Genomic DNA, 15144 nt, shown 5'->3' on the forward strand with positions numbered 1-15144 from the left:
TCTAAGCTCTTGAGCCGTAGCGAATGAACGGTAGCGACGGTACTTTCTTATCAACACCCGAGCACCTGGGACACGCTATTAATTTCGTTTTTAATGTAAGGGACGATACGACTCCTCTTCTCCGGCTCCAGATAAAGCGACAGTAGTAAGTTGTGCTCTAATAACGTCTTTCATGGACGAAATAAACGTACGTTTGTCTTCGAGCTGCGGTGTGTTGTGGGGGTAGCTAACTTTTGTTATGGAGCTGAAGCTAAGCTTAGCTGAGGCCACGACTCCGGATGAACGTCGGTCAGGCGTAAACTAAACAGAATTACTGTTTAAATATGATGTTCTTACGCAGATTAAACCTTTTCATATGTTTTAGGATTAACCTAGGTTACCAAATTTGGGTGTAGTGTTGAAAAAGCTGCATTTCTGAGGAGTTGTTCGCTTTAAAACTGACGAAGCTGAAGTCAGCTTGTGCGAATTTTCCCGTTCCACCTTAAATGGTGCGGCAACTGCTGCACCATTTAAGGTGGAACGGGAAAATTCGATCATGAAGCTAGCGGATAAAACTGTAACGTCACTCTGACGTAAGCTGATATGCTAGTTGGGTTTCACTTTTGTAACATTATAGTGTAAACTGAGGCTCCTCGCCTGGCTCTTCGTCTTTGGGTCCAGTTTCCAAAAGGTTCTGTCTGTTTTTCAAAAAATTAGAAGGCATAAAGTTTATGTGAACACGGTATGTTTCTTGCTACGACTTGTTCTTATTTAAACGACCTATTTAAAGGGCTCACATCGTGAATTTCCCTCACGCTTTTGTTGATGTGAAAGTGGTATTGTTAAAGTTTCAAATCCTGCCCTTGGGTCTCTAGTCAGTATATGGAGGCTAAGCTGCAGAAACAACCCATTGTGTTTGTGATGTCACAAAAACAAAAGCGTTCACATACACCGATCAGCCATAACATAATGACCACCTCCTTGTTTCTACGCTCGCTGTCCATTTTATCAGCTCCACTTACTGTATAGCTGCACTTTGTAGTTCTACAGTTACAGACTGTAGTCCATCTGTTTCTCTGATACTCTGTTAGACCCCTTTTACCCTGTTCTTCTGTGGTCAAGACCCCCATGGACCCTCACAGAGCAGGTACAGTTTCGCTGGTGGATCGTTCTCAGCACTGCACTAACACTGACGTGGTGGTGGTGTGTTGTTGTGTCAATGTGTGTTGTGCTGGTACCAGTGTATCAGACGCAGCAGTGCTGCTGGAGTTTTTGAACACTGTGTCCACTCTCTGTCCACTCTATTAGACACTCCTACCTGTCAGTGCACCTTGTAGATGTAAAGTCTGAGACGACAGCTCATCTGCACCTGCGCAGTTTGTGTTGGTCATCCTCTAGTCCCTCATCAGTGCCCACAGGACGCTGTTACTGGATATTTTTGGTTGGTTGACTATTCAGTGTAAAAGCAAGGATCGATGTATCTCCCTATTAATGCCTACAGCCATTTAGCTCCACCCACACTGAAGTTGTAAGGAGTGTTTCAGCCCTGGGATGTTTTTTGAAGATATAAAATTGCGTGTTATACTGATCTGAATGTCATCGACAAACCAAAACAAATCTGTGTAGAATGTTAATATTTCTTATGTTTGATGCAGCTTGCACAATCTGAGGTCAAACTGACCACAAAGAAAACGGATGCATATTAAATGTGTGCAGAACACTGAAATCAATTTTATCTTTACCTGGTTTTTCCCTATTAAAATAGAAAAAAAACTGCCAATCATTTATTTAGAGATATTAAATACAAAATGGGTTCATATTGACTTCAGAGATAATAGGAGGGTTAAATCTAAATAAACAGAAGCAGAAACTCTTAGCTGGTCACATGGATCACAGAATCCACTAAGGCTTTGTCACTGTGTTTACAATATTATTAATCTTTTTCCTTTTATTTTCTTTTTTTTTTTTTTTTTTTGGATATAGACAGACCCATGGCGCAGGACAAAAGTGGCTATGTTCCAATAACTGACCACAGCCCACAGCAAGGCTCAGGCTTCGGCCAGCCGAGTCCACCAGGATTTGTTCTTCCTCCTCCGGATTATGCGGGGATGCCGATGGGTCCCGGGGCTCCCGGGGGGGTTCCCTTTCCACCTCCTGGTGCGTTTGGTCAGCCTATGTATGGCCAGGGTGGACCAGGCTTTCCACAAGCACCTTTTCCACATGCAGTTCCTTACGGTCAGCCTTCCAACCAGAGACCATACCAGTACGAGCCTAACGGTGAGTGACGTCCACTGAGCATTCACGCTGACCTCACATTACCAGGTTAAAGTGGCACAAATCAGATGTTTTTTGCCCTAATGTGACTCAGATCTGATGTTTTCAGGGCTGTGTGGACACAAATCTGATCTATTTAAATCCGACCTGAGCCACTTTCATATGTGGTCCTAGATCGGATACGTGTCTGATTCATGGCCATGCAACCTTAATGTGACACTCAAATCGGAATTCATGTCCTTTTTTTCCACTGCACATGTGCCCTTGTTCAGCATTACCATGGCAACAGTGCCGAACAGAAATTAAAGCCAATAAATGTTGGAAAAGCAGTTTTTCTCTCCTTTTCTCCTTCGTCTCGCTCTAATAATGAAGCAGAGTTAATTGTCTTCTCAGCGAAGCTCGTTCTGCTCGTTAGTTTGTGATTCATTCTCGTGACATTACTAGGTTACTAGAGTAGGATGTGCATATACGGGTCATTTCAGGATGCTGGTTTGTTCACATTAATGACAGATTTGATGCGTGTGATCCATCCTGTCAGAGAGATCGGATTTGAGCACAAAATTGGATTTGAGAAATGAGGCTTGTAATGTGAACGTAGCTTAAGTCAAGGATGCTTTTCCAGGTCTCGGCTGAGTTAAGGCAGGTTCTGACGCTCTGATTTTGGTCACGATATACTGCCAGGGACAGAAACCGCGAAGGAATTTTTCAGTTACAAGATAAAATCTGCAGCCTTTGAACACTTAAAGTGACGGTATGACTAAAGATCAGTTACTCCCCTTAATCCAAATGTAGTCAATCAGGCACGTTTGGTGTCTGAGGGTTTCTGTAGTTTTGCACGGGAAGTTAATGTAGCTAAGTAATTAAAGCTCATACCTCATCAATTAGCAAATTAGTACCATTATGAAAATGTAGTGACCGATACGGATTTTAAGGGGATAAAAAATTAGGAATAGTTGCAGAAATTGGTTAATGATTGGATTATTAAGTGCATGTGAACACATGCACTTATACTGTAATAGCTTTACTTATTAGATATTGTCAGTTGTAAATTTTCACACTTCTTAACCTCAAATAAACAACAGAAACAGTCATAAGTTATATATAATAAGATATACAGTACTGTGCAAAAGTCTTAAGCACCCAAGACATTTTCAAAATCTATTTATTTGTGTTGTTTGTGTTTATAGCTGAGAAGTGTTAATATGTGAATACACAAGATTTATAGTATATTGATTTAATAATGATATATGTATACATAAAATTTATATATATAAAAAAATAGTGATTTTCTGGATGTTAGTGTGTTTGTTTAACAATTTCCAAGACTCTCCTTGAGGAAGCCCAGTATTACAGTATTATATGTAGTTAAAAAGCAACTCCTGGTTTGACCAATCAGGGCTTCAGTAAATTGTGCTCATGATGTAATTGATGATATTAAGTCTCTGAGGCTGTGAACGTGTCAAGGAAAAATATGGACCCAAGAAATTCTTGGCACTTTTTATTGTTTTTATGTTTATTTGAATTATGAATGTGACTTTATTCTAATGTATATTGTGATAAACTCACTGCGGAGGTAAATTGTTAGATTTGCTTAGATGCCCAAAAGTTTCGCACACTTCTGGTATATACCTCTTAATTTTCTTGTTTATATTTTTTTGCATGTTGTCATGTTGTTACTCACATTCTAAAGATGAAGTCCAGATACATTTTACATGTATTTGTTATTTCAGTCATGTTGGTGTTTGTTCAGATTTTCCAGTTTAGTTAAACAGGGAGTGACTTTAGTTGGTCCCCAGTAACACGATTGTCTAATATTTTGTTCTGTCAGTGTCTGTCAGTTTGTAATTATCAGCAATATTTTCACTTATACAGATAAAATCACAGTAATCACAGGTTGTTGGTATTAGTTAATAATTAGTGTGTTTACATGCGTTAAATAATCCGATAACTGCAGAAAGTCAGATTTTGTCAGTAATCTGATCAACACATTTACATGATCTTGAGTAATCAGATAGTGGGGAAACTCCAGGTCTACATGAGCCAGACAGTAATCAGATTTCAGCTTTGGAACCAGCCAATAAACTAACAGAAGAAGACGTGACGTAAACGTAACATGAAACTCAAACTTCTTGCTTTTTTTTCTTTAAACACAGAGTCACTTTACCTAGAAATATGAACATACATCGTTTAGAAGATGAAGAATATTTAAATCCTTAATTTCGCCAAGAATGTATTTGGTTTCAGTGTTTTGCTGGGTCTCGCATTTTCCAGTACAGCAGTCTGTTTTCACACATGCTCAGACTGAGAAATCTGAAAGAAATCAGAGTAAGAGTTCACAGCACTGAGAAATCTGATCACTGAGCTAAAATCCAGCCTCTTTATCCGATTTCTTAATCAGATTTCTAGACCTTACTCTGATCTAAGAAATCAGTGTGCTGTTTACTGCTGTTTACATTTGAATAATCAGACAACTGCAGAAATCTGTTTATGATCAGATTATTGAGTGCATGTAAACGCACTCATTTTAGCTGATAGTGATTTCGAGTGTGATTTTCAAAATGCAGACGCAGTTTATTTGTTCAGATCAGTTCATGGCAGAAGTTCAGTGACATCACCGTTCTGTTGGCGGCACGGTGGCGTGGTGGGTAGCTCTGTCGCCTCACAGCAAGGAGGGCCTGGGTTCGATTCCCCGGCCGGGTGACCAGGGTCCTCTCTGTGTGGAGTTTGCATGTTCTCCCCGTGTCTGCGTGGGTTTCCTCTGGGTTCTCCGGTTTCCTGCCACAGTCCAAAAGACATGCAGTCTGGCCAATTGTGTAAAATGATCAAATTGTAAGTCGCTCTGGATAAGAGCGTCAGCCAAATGCTAATGTAATGTCATATAGGCTGGTTATTAGTTCACGCTTGGTTCAAGGCAAGTTTATGATTAATTTTTTGTTAAGCTGTATGATTTTTGTCTAGTTTTTCTCACCCTTTTTCACCTATTTTGCTGTATTTTTGTTGATGTATCATGCTGCTAGCTTTAATGTTTTGTCTTCAATCTAAATTAATCTAATCTAAGCAACTAGGGATGACAATATCACGATAATGATACATTTGTCACAGTATGCTTTTCTGAGTATATCATGGATATTGTCCATATAAAGAACACTGACTGACTACATGTTTCATTGTAGTATTAGCACAATTAGGCCTGTTTAATTGAATTTAATTCACTGTGGTCTGTTAAATATTGAGAAAAAAAATCATTGTAATTGCAGGTTTATTATTGTTGTTGTTGTTGTTCTACGTTTCACTACATGATTAAATCGTTTTCCTAAAACAGATCCGATGAGCGATCCTTACCACAGCACCGATCCTCCTCCATCTTACGACAACGAGGACATCATCATCTCAGGATTCGATGACAAATCAATCAGACGAGCCTTTATTCGAAAGGTATGCATTTTGTGAATAAAAGGTTCTTTGCATAGAAAAATGGTTCTTCAGACTGATGGAGAATGTGCTGTAGATGGTTCTATGTAGAACATTTTTAAAAGCATTCCGTATAGCACCCGAAAGGGTTCTGCTATTGTCGCGATGTGAAGCTTGTAACAATTGAAAAACTCATTTTCTGCTATATAGAATCCTTTTCTGTGTAGAACCATATACAGTACATTTTCCATCAATCTGAAGAACCCTTTCATCATGAAAAAGAGTCTTTGAGTGTTCCATGTAGAACCATTTTCTTTACTAAAGAGCCTTGAAGAGCTATCTTTTTTAGAGTGTATAGAGCCATTTCTGCTTAATTGGTTCTTTGCATGGTGAAATGGTTCTTCAGATTTGCTTTATATGTAGAACATTTTAAAAAAATAAATTGGTTCTATTTAGCATCAAAATGGGTTCAGCTGTTGTTATGATATCGAGCATCATGTCCAAGCATAATATACAGCACATTCTCCATCATTATCCATTAAGGATGAAATGGCTCTATATATGGTTCTAAATAGACCCATTGCACTAAAGAACCCTTGAAGAACCATCTTTTTTGAGAATGAAGCACAGTAAAGTTTGAAGGTGTATGAGTCGGAGTATCTAACAGACGGAGCAGTTTTAAACATAAAACCCTGGAAGTCAGGTACTGCGATTCTGAAATGAGACGTTTTAAAGTAGCTTACAGCTATGGCTCATAAACAGCTTTGTGGTTAGAAATTTGGGGTTTGAAAAAGGAAATGCAACAGGGCTTGTGGGTGAGTTCTGCTGCTGAAGTCTACATTTCTGTTCACTCATTACTTTGATGTAGAAACAAGCTGCTTGTTAAGGAACTATAATTTGGCAGAAGGAACTGCGGACATCATAAATAAAACAAACACCACGTTCAGGCCCAGTTTATTCATTTCTTACTGTATTTATTTAACTGTTGGATTAAAGCAATAGAACACTCAAGGTTGTGTGTTATCGCCAATAACATCACGGCTGTGATGATCTACAGCGACCAAATCACAGCTGTGATGTTATTTTACACACTTCCTCTGTGTAATGTTTAATCTTTAAATCTAACAAACTTTACATGAGCTAAAACAGTTTGGAACAACCCATTAGATGGAGTTGGGAATTTCTCAAGGGCAGATAATGAGACCATGCAGCCAAACCCTGTTTAATCGTTAAACTGTTGATGGGGTTTTTCCTTTCAGGATACAAACATTGTGACTTGGGTGGTTCCCTCATGGCAACATGTTCAGTGTCGTAGTTAGGAAACATTCCACTGCGTACAGAAGTAAATCACTGTTGTATATAAAACCTCCAAAATGGTAGCTTTACAGGAAAAAGGTAAAAATGCTATTAATGTGTAATGAAAGTTAATGTTAATTTTTTTTCTCCAAGTAATTTTGGACCATTTCTGTTGGATCATTTATCATGAAATTTTAACACTATGCAAAGAGTTAACTTTTTAAATTATGCTAAAAAGATTATATGCACTTTTAATAAGATAAGATAATCCTTTATTAGTCCCACCACAGGGGAAATTCACAGTGCTACAGCAGCAAAGGGACAGCAAGGCACTCAATAAAGGGTAACAAGAAGAGATTTAACAAAAAGTCTATTAACCTCATTCATTTCTTAATTATAAGGTGTCTTTGAAAAAAGATTAGAAACTAATGTGCCTTTAAACTCATTTAAGGTGCGTAAATTTACTTTGTCTGTGCCTTGGGGGGTCAGAAATCTACAGTACAGTACCCATTTTTTTCAACTATAGAACTTTTGAAATATACTGTATGCTTAATAAAAGTGTTTAGATGTGGCTGAAACCCCACCTTCTTTCAGTCTAACGCCCTAGAAATTCACATCCTCACCTTCCGTTCCTGTGACGGAAGTGTTCGCAATCCCCCCCACCATCCCATCTCCACCCTGTTCATCAGTGTTAGATCAGTCCTACTACAGGTATGAGAGGGTCCAACCTTCTAGCCACAAGCAGAATCTGCTCAGCACTCCAGCCCACATTCTCAGAGTTCTTCCTCTCCGTCAATCAGTTTTCCCTCATACTATCACCACCATGTTGAAGGCATTGTCTGAACTCACAGATGTACTATTGGGTCCAGTGAGTGCAGTGAGAGCATTCCTCATTCTGAATCGCTGAAGAGAGGAAATGTGCAGGCCAGTTCTTTCTCGAATCTAGATTCTTATAACTTCAGCAGGGCTGGTTCACAATGTAAAATACACACACACACACACAGGTGCACTTTGTAGTTCTACAGTTACAGACCTCTTTTACCCTGTTCTTCAGTGGTCAGGACCCCCATGGACCCTCACAGAGCATGTATTACTTGGGTAGTGGGTCATTCTCAGCACTGTAGTAACACTGACGTGGTGGTAGTGTCTGTTGCGCTGGTCTGAGTGGATCAGACACAGCAGTGCTGCTAAGGGGCCATGGGGGTCCTGACCACTGAAGAACAGGGTAAAAGTGGGCTAATAAAGTATCAGAGAAACAGATGGACTACAGTCTGTAACTGTAGAACTACAAAGTGCACCTGTATAGTAAGTCGAGCTGATAAAATGGACAATGAGGGTAGAAACAAGAAGGTGGTCATAATGCTATGCCTGATTAGCGTAAGCTTTTTTTTGAGCATATTGTGAATATCAGCAGTATTTTAACCTGGACTGACTGCGCTGTATTCATTGTTTCTAACATTACTGTCTCACGGTTCTGTTCTGTTCCAGCTTATCAAACTTTAGGAAAACTGAGCATTGTTATTTGTAAGCTGCATTGTGAAAATATCTTCCTGTATAAGCGGACCACCAGTTATCATCGTACCATAACTTTTTATATTTTTTTTAACCAAAAGAAGTTTGTTTTCTGTCGTTTCCTAATTGAATTAGTATTTTTTGTTTCTGTCCATTTTCAGGTTTTCCTCGTTCTGACGGCCCAGCTCCTTGTTACCTTCTCCTTCGTGGCTCTCTTCACTTTTGAAAAGAATGTCAAAAAATTTGTGCAGAAAAACGTTTGGACATATTACGTCTCCTACGCTGTTTTCCTCATCCCGCTCATCGCCATCAGCTGCTGTGGGGAATTCCGCCGTAAACACCCATGGAACCTGGTGGCTCTGGTGAGATTCCAGTTACAGATACTAGTCACATTAGCCTTGTAGCTCCAGTGGAAAAACTAACTTTAGACACCAGACTTGTTGGTTGAGCAGCTGCATTTGTGGTAATCAGAATCAAAAGTGTAAATTTGAACTTTTTGGCTTAATTATTCTTTAATCTTATTCCGCAAGGTATATTTCTGTTTTTCCATGTGATTTTACATGCCCAAATCATATGGCAAAGTATTCAGTAACTGTTTAAAAGAAATGTCAAGTGTTAGTGGTTTTTTTGTAAGTTCCCCTCAAATTAACAGAAAATGTGTATTATGATCATTAACATAATGCAATATGCATACAGCTTGCTGCTGAAGGCCAATAATCTTAGATATTCTTTGTATTTTTTAAATATATATATATATATATATATACACACACACACACACACACGCGCGCACATACAGTGCATATCACTGAAGAGACGCCATCTGAGATCCAGTTTATAGCTCAGATTTGTGGAAAAATGAGACGACTTTCAGTAAAAAAGGTTTAAAATTACAGTTCCCATGTATTTGAGTGGAGAGAAGACAGTTAGACCTCTCATATGAAACACCTCGTTTGAATGCAGCTTATGAGATATGAAAGTTACGAAGTAAAGAATGCGTTTTGGATTTAAAAAGGTTAAAAGTACTGTGATATTTTGCACTCATACCCAACATATAAGGTATTATAAGTAAATTGACTAAATTAATTTATTGAAAGTTTATTGAAATTTGAAGCTGCATTTTTATATACATGTTTTATCATTTATGTTTTGTTCTCAGGACTTACCACGAATGTACCACGAATATTTTCATGCTTTTTCTTGCACTACAAGGAGAAACTTAATGAATTGGAGAAATAAAGAAAAATAAACAAAGAACTAAACTTTTACGAAGTTTCATGAATTTGTAACAGGTGAAATTGTCCTTAATGTAAATTTGACGCAGCTTTTTGAAGTTTTGTTTTCTGTTTATGACTGTTTTAGTCGGTTCTGACTCTAAGCATGTCCTACATGACTGGGATGATTGCCAGCTTCTACGACACGGATACCGTCGTCATGGCCGTCGGCATTACTGTGGTGGTTTGCTTTACGGTGGTCCTCTTCTCTATGCAGGTCAGTGAGGGCTCCGAATCACTTCTAGCATTTTAAATAGGGGAATTTAAAAACAAAAACAATGCTTTGATCTAAAGTGCTGAAATCGTAATTGATTATAGGAGTAATCCGTTTGGAGTCTTTGGAATCCTTTTTTTTTTAGTTTGACAACTGTGTAAGCATTTTGTGTGGTTGGTGTATTTTTAAAAGTAGTTCAGTCAGTCAGTGTTGATATTAGTTTACTAGTTAAAGCTTATTTATTACCTGTGCATTGTACTAATGAAAACATGATGTGCTGACACATCTGTCCTGCTTTTTTTTCCCTCCAAAAACCTCCAGACCAAGTACGACTTCACCTCCTGCATGGGTGTGCTGTTTGTGTGTGTGATCGTGCTGTTCATCTTCGGGCTCCTCTGCATCTTCATCCGAAACAGGATCCTGGACATCGTTTATGCTTCACTGGGTGCCCTGGTCTTCACCTGCGTAAGAACTGACCCTAGACTTCATTTAGCTGTGCTTTCTCAACTCCAGATCCATACCTTGCACAAGTATGCAAAGGCAAATGACAACGCTTGCATAGTGCACTGCAAATTTACGTGCCTGTTCTGTATAATTAATGTGGATTTAGCGTCCATTATCTGAATCTTGCAGAGGCCAGACGTGATCTTGTAACGACAACACATGAGCACCGCCATGAGAAATTGTGGGCTAAATGTTGGGGGAAGCTGTTCCAGTGGCGTTTCATTGTGGACGTGGTTCAAGATGGAACCCTTAAAAACTTGGTTCAGCATGTTTTTTTTTTCCCAGCAGGGTTAGCTAACCATACTCAGGGCCACAGAATTGTTCAGTGGGGCGACATGTTTATGTCTGTATTGTGCCACCATATCATGCTGTGTTATTTCAAAGTTGAAGAAAATGTAATAAGCTCAGTTCACTCACACGAATGGCAAATAAATGAAAGTAGTGCACAGATTTACATCTAATATTCATCATCATCGTTGTTCACTGCTTAGTCCTTAGTCCAGGGTCGCAGTAGCAGTTGGGAGAGCAGAGAATCCCAGACGACCCTGTCCCCCCCGCAACTTCCTCCAACTCATTTCCAGGGACCCCAATCAGCTCCCAGGTCAACTTGGAGATGTAATCCCTCCAGCGGGGATCCCGGGGTCTTATCCCGACAGGCCATGCCTTATACAATCCCACTGGGAGGCGTCCAGGGGACATCCAGATCAGATGCCTGAACCACCTCAGCTGGCTCCTCTCAATACGGAGATGTAGCGGCTCTACTCCGAGCTCCTCCCGGATGGCCAAGCTCCTCACCCTATCGAATAGAGTGTAGCCGCTTGTAATCGCTATCTCATTCTTTTGGTCATTACCCGCAGCTTATGGCCATAGGTGAGGGTCGGGATGTAGACCGACTGGTAAACAGAGAGCTTCACCTTATGGCTGATCTCCCTCTTCACCACTAGTCTGGTACAGTGCCGATCTCATGATCCCTCTTCCCATCACTCGTGAACAAGACCCCGAGATACTTAAACTCCTCCACATGGGGCAAGTCATTTCCCCTTACATGGAGTGGGCATGCCGTCCTTCCCAATCACGCCTCTCCCGGTCTCCCAGTCATTGCAAACATGAGAATTGAAGTCTCCCAGTGAAGACTATGGAGTCTCCCACTCGCTCCAAGAAGGCCAAATACTCTGACTGTCATAGTCAGTTTTCCTCTCTGCGATTTTAATTCGCATTGAGGTGACCCTCTCGTCCACCAGGACCAACTCCAACTGCACGGCCGCCAGCCAGGGGCTCATGAGTAAATGCGCATGCGGGTCAGTTTAGGAGCTGATCTGTTCAGATGGATTTGGTGAGAAAATCAGATTTAGGCCACTTCTACCTGCTATGTGATCATAACCAAAATGGACCAGAGTCTTCAAACCATAGCCCAAAAATAGGCTGCAAACATCCACATTAAAGCCAGTATGGAAGCACTTGGAGTTTGTTTCTGAATGAAACAATGAAGCTCTTAACCCTACTTTGACTTTCCACAGTGGACAGTAGGCCAGTGTTACCATTTGCTCATTGTATGAGAAGTAAAGGAGATCTAGTAGTCCACCTGTTTCTCTGCATACTTTCTTAGCCCCCTTTTACCCTATTCTTCAATGGTCAGGACCCCCATGGACCCTCACAGAGCAGGTACTATTTGGGTGGTGGATAATTCTCAGCACTGCAGTAATGCTGACGTGGTGGGGGTGGTGTGTTAGTGTGTGTTGTGCCGGTCTGAATGGACCAGACACAGCAGTGCTGCTGGAGTTTTTAAACACCTCAGTGTCACTGCTGGACTGAGGATAGATAGATACATACATACAGAGATACATACCAAATAGTCCACCAACCAAAAATATCCAGCCTACAGTGTCCTGTGACCACTGCTGAAGGGCTAGAGGATGAGCAACACAAACAGTGCAGATGAGGTTGTCTCTGACTTTACATCTAGAAGGTGGACTGACAAGGTAGGAGTGTCTAATAGAGTGGACAGTGAGGGGACAGAGTGTTCAAAAACTCCAGTAGCACTGCTGTGTCTGATCCACTCAGACCAGCACAACACACACTAACCCACCACCAGGGGGTCAGGGTTACCGAGTGCTGAGATTTATCCACCACCCAAACAGTACCTGCTCTGTGAGGGTCCATGGGGGTCCTGAGCACTGAAGAACAGGGTAAAAGGGGGCTAACAAAGTATCAGAGAAACAGATGGACTACAGTGCACCTATAGAGTAAGTAGAGCTGATAAAATGGACAGTGAGTGTAGAAACAAGGAGACGGTCATTATGTTATCCCCGATCGGTGTATTCTTAGCTGCTATCTGTGATTAATTATTATTCATTTCATTTTCAGTTTTTGGCCGTGGACACTCAGCTGCTCCTGGGAAATAAGAAGCTGTCTCTGAGCCCTGAGGAGTATATTTTTGCTGCACTGAACCTCTACCTGGACATCATCAACATCTTTTTGTACATCTTACAGATTGTCGGCAGAAGCCGTAACTAACGCAGGGGAGGAGAAGGTTGTGTATAAAATTCTATACAAGCCTTACAACATTCCTGGATAGTTGCTGTTCTAAACCCAACACTCTGTGATTTAAGCCTGTTTGGTGTACCTGCTCTGTGAAGACCCTTTTATCCTGAGCCTAAATCATCTAATCCAAGCAAATGCAGAAATCTGAAGCTTCAAATTGTGCATAGCCTCCTTTAAATGGTGGATCAGGTCACTAAATGGTCATCTTAAAATTGCAGAGTATAAATGTTCAATTTCACCAGCTGTATCGCTGCTTTGACTGTAAATATAGATCATGATAATACTGTTTTTCTTTCTTTATTTAGTTCATATGTGCTGTGATTTAGTTGTGTGTGTTTTTTTTTTAAAGAATCAGGTGAAAAATGCAAGAAATGAAGTTATAATTCAGTTAACATGCACTTCACTTCTATTACTAATATTTGGATAGTATGTTTAAATAAACATATATATGAGTTATGTTATGCCTTATGGTTTGACTGATATTGTTTTAGTAATAAGTTGCACTGCTGTAGTTTTAGGAGGTTGATATTAATCTTTTGATTAGGTTCCAGTGCTGCATTACACATAATGTAGAAGATGAGCTTTAATCTGCTAAAAAATGTGGAATAAACAGATTTTTTGGCACCTACTCAGCCAGGCTTATTCATGAGTTGTTGATTTTTTTTAAATCGGAGATGTATTTATAGTATTCGATTGTGTCATTAAGAAGACCACGTCGCCGTTTTGAAAGGCAAGTTGTAATCAGAGAACTTACAGCCCTACAAATAGATCAAAACCAAGCGAAATAGACCGGAATGACAACAAAAAACATTTAAAGACCTGTAGACACTTTAGAAAATGCTACGAGGAGAACATCTAGATTAGTGGACTGGATCCGTGTAACCTGCACATCTCCAGAGTTCAGAACGTTCCAGTGCATGAAATTTTATTAAAAGTAATGAAAGTAGCTACCAAAGCTGTCAAATCTCTTAAATAATAACTCATACATAAATATTAAGCTCAAGTCAGCTTCTGAGCAGCACAGCGAAGCTAATCAGCCATTGGGAGCTGCTGATCAATTCTCACTGGCTGATCTAACGTCACGTCCTGAACAACACACTTCTGTACTTCACCTACTACACTAATGAGTGCAGTTCTAATGATATATGTACCTTTTTTGCATACTATTTAGTGTGCTGGTATGCAGATTGGAACACGAAAACAACACAGTGGGAAATCCCAGCTGTTTAGATTATAGATTTCAATTGTTATCACTACAACAACAAATCAAATGAAATCAAGTCAGTCCGCTCAAATACACTGGATAATGGCTTTAAAACATTTTAAACGCCTAAAAACGTATTTTACTGCCTGTGCTGGACTGCTTTTGCCACTCAATTCACTCAAGGGGCCATGATAATAAAAGCCCTAAACAAACCCATAGGCCAGAGAATGCCTATGTTTTTATTTCATGTTAATTTTATTTATTTATTTCAGTTTAATTTTGAAATGATGTGAACTGAACATTGTCTATTCAAAATATGCCGAAACAAATATAGCATCTTGTAGCACACCTTGAAATATTAGCTACATGAATACTTGAACTGTTCAGGGAATAAAAACAAACTGTTTACATAAAATAAAAGGCTACATAAGCTACAGATAACCATTAAATCTCAATACTCAGGTAGTAGATTTTTTTTAAACCTGCCTATTTGCTTGAACTAGACACCTGCCAGTATAACCACTGTCTCATACATTGTTGTTGGGGGAGCACACATTATGTAGCAGTGCATGCTGGGGGTTGTAGAGTGGTTCATTGAGGTTAATATTAATAGAAAATTAAAATGATTTTGTGGGGCAGATAGGATTGTGCCAGGGGCCTGACTTGGCCCACAGGCCTTGTGTTTGACACAGGGGGGTTGTGGCTTTGACTCATTACACACAGCCACAGCACTGCTGAATGAATTTGAGGTTGCAGTCCAAAAAGGTTAGAGTCACGATTGTGACGTCATCAGAACACGCAGTTCCTGAGTTGTTATGACCGGGGCCTTATGATGTCACACCAACCAGTGTGATGTCATAGCGGAATGTTCCGAAATGCTTTAGGCGAGTCTCCGAAGCGAGCGCTTGTTCACAGCCTCCTTGTTTGCTGTCCCG

General features: G+C 40.0%; 1 protein-coding gene across 1 annotated transcript; it reads left to right on the forward strand.

The window, feature by feature from the left end:
* grinab (glutamate receptor, ionotropic, N-methyl D-aspartate-associated protein 1b (glutamate binding)) lies at positions 1-13637 on the forward strand. Its single transcript, XM_017684146.2, has 7 exons — positions 1-145; positions 1963-2256; positions 5576-5688; positions 8634-8834; positions 9835-9963; positions 10282-10425; positions 12829-13637. Exons 2-7 carry the CDS (start codon positions 1971-1973, stop codon positions 12976-12978), a joined length of 1023 nt encoding a protein of 340 aa, XP_017539635.1. The 5' UTR covers positions 1-145; positions 1963-1970; the 3' UTR covers positions 12979-13637.
* The last annotated feature ends 1507 nt before the right edge of the window (positions 13638-15144 follow it).

The sequence above is a fragment of the Pygocentrus nattereri genome, chromosome 24 (assembly GCF_015220715.1).
Source record: "Pygocentrus nattereri isolate fPygNat1 chromosome 24, fPygNat1.pri, whole genome shotgun sequence".
NCBI classification, from domain to species: domain Eukaryota; kingdom Metazoa; phylum Chordata; class Actinopteri; order Characiformes; family Serrasalmidae; genus Pygocentrus; species Pygocentrus nattereri.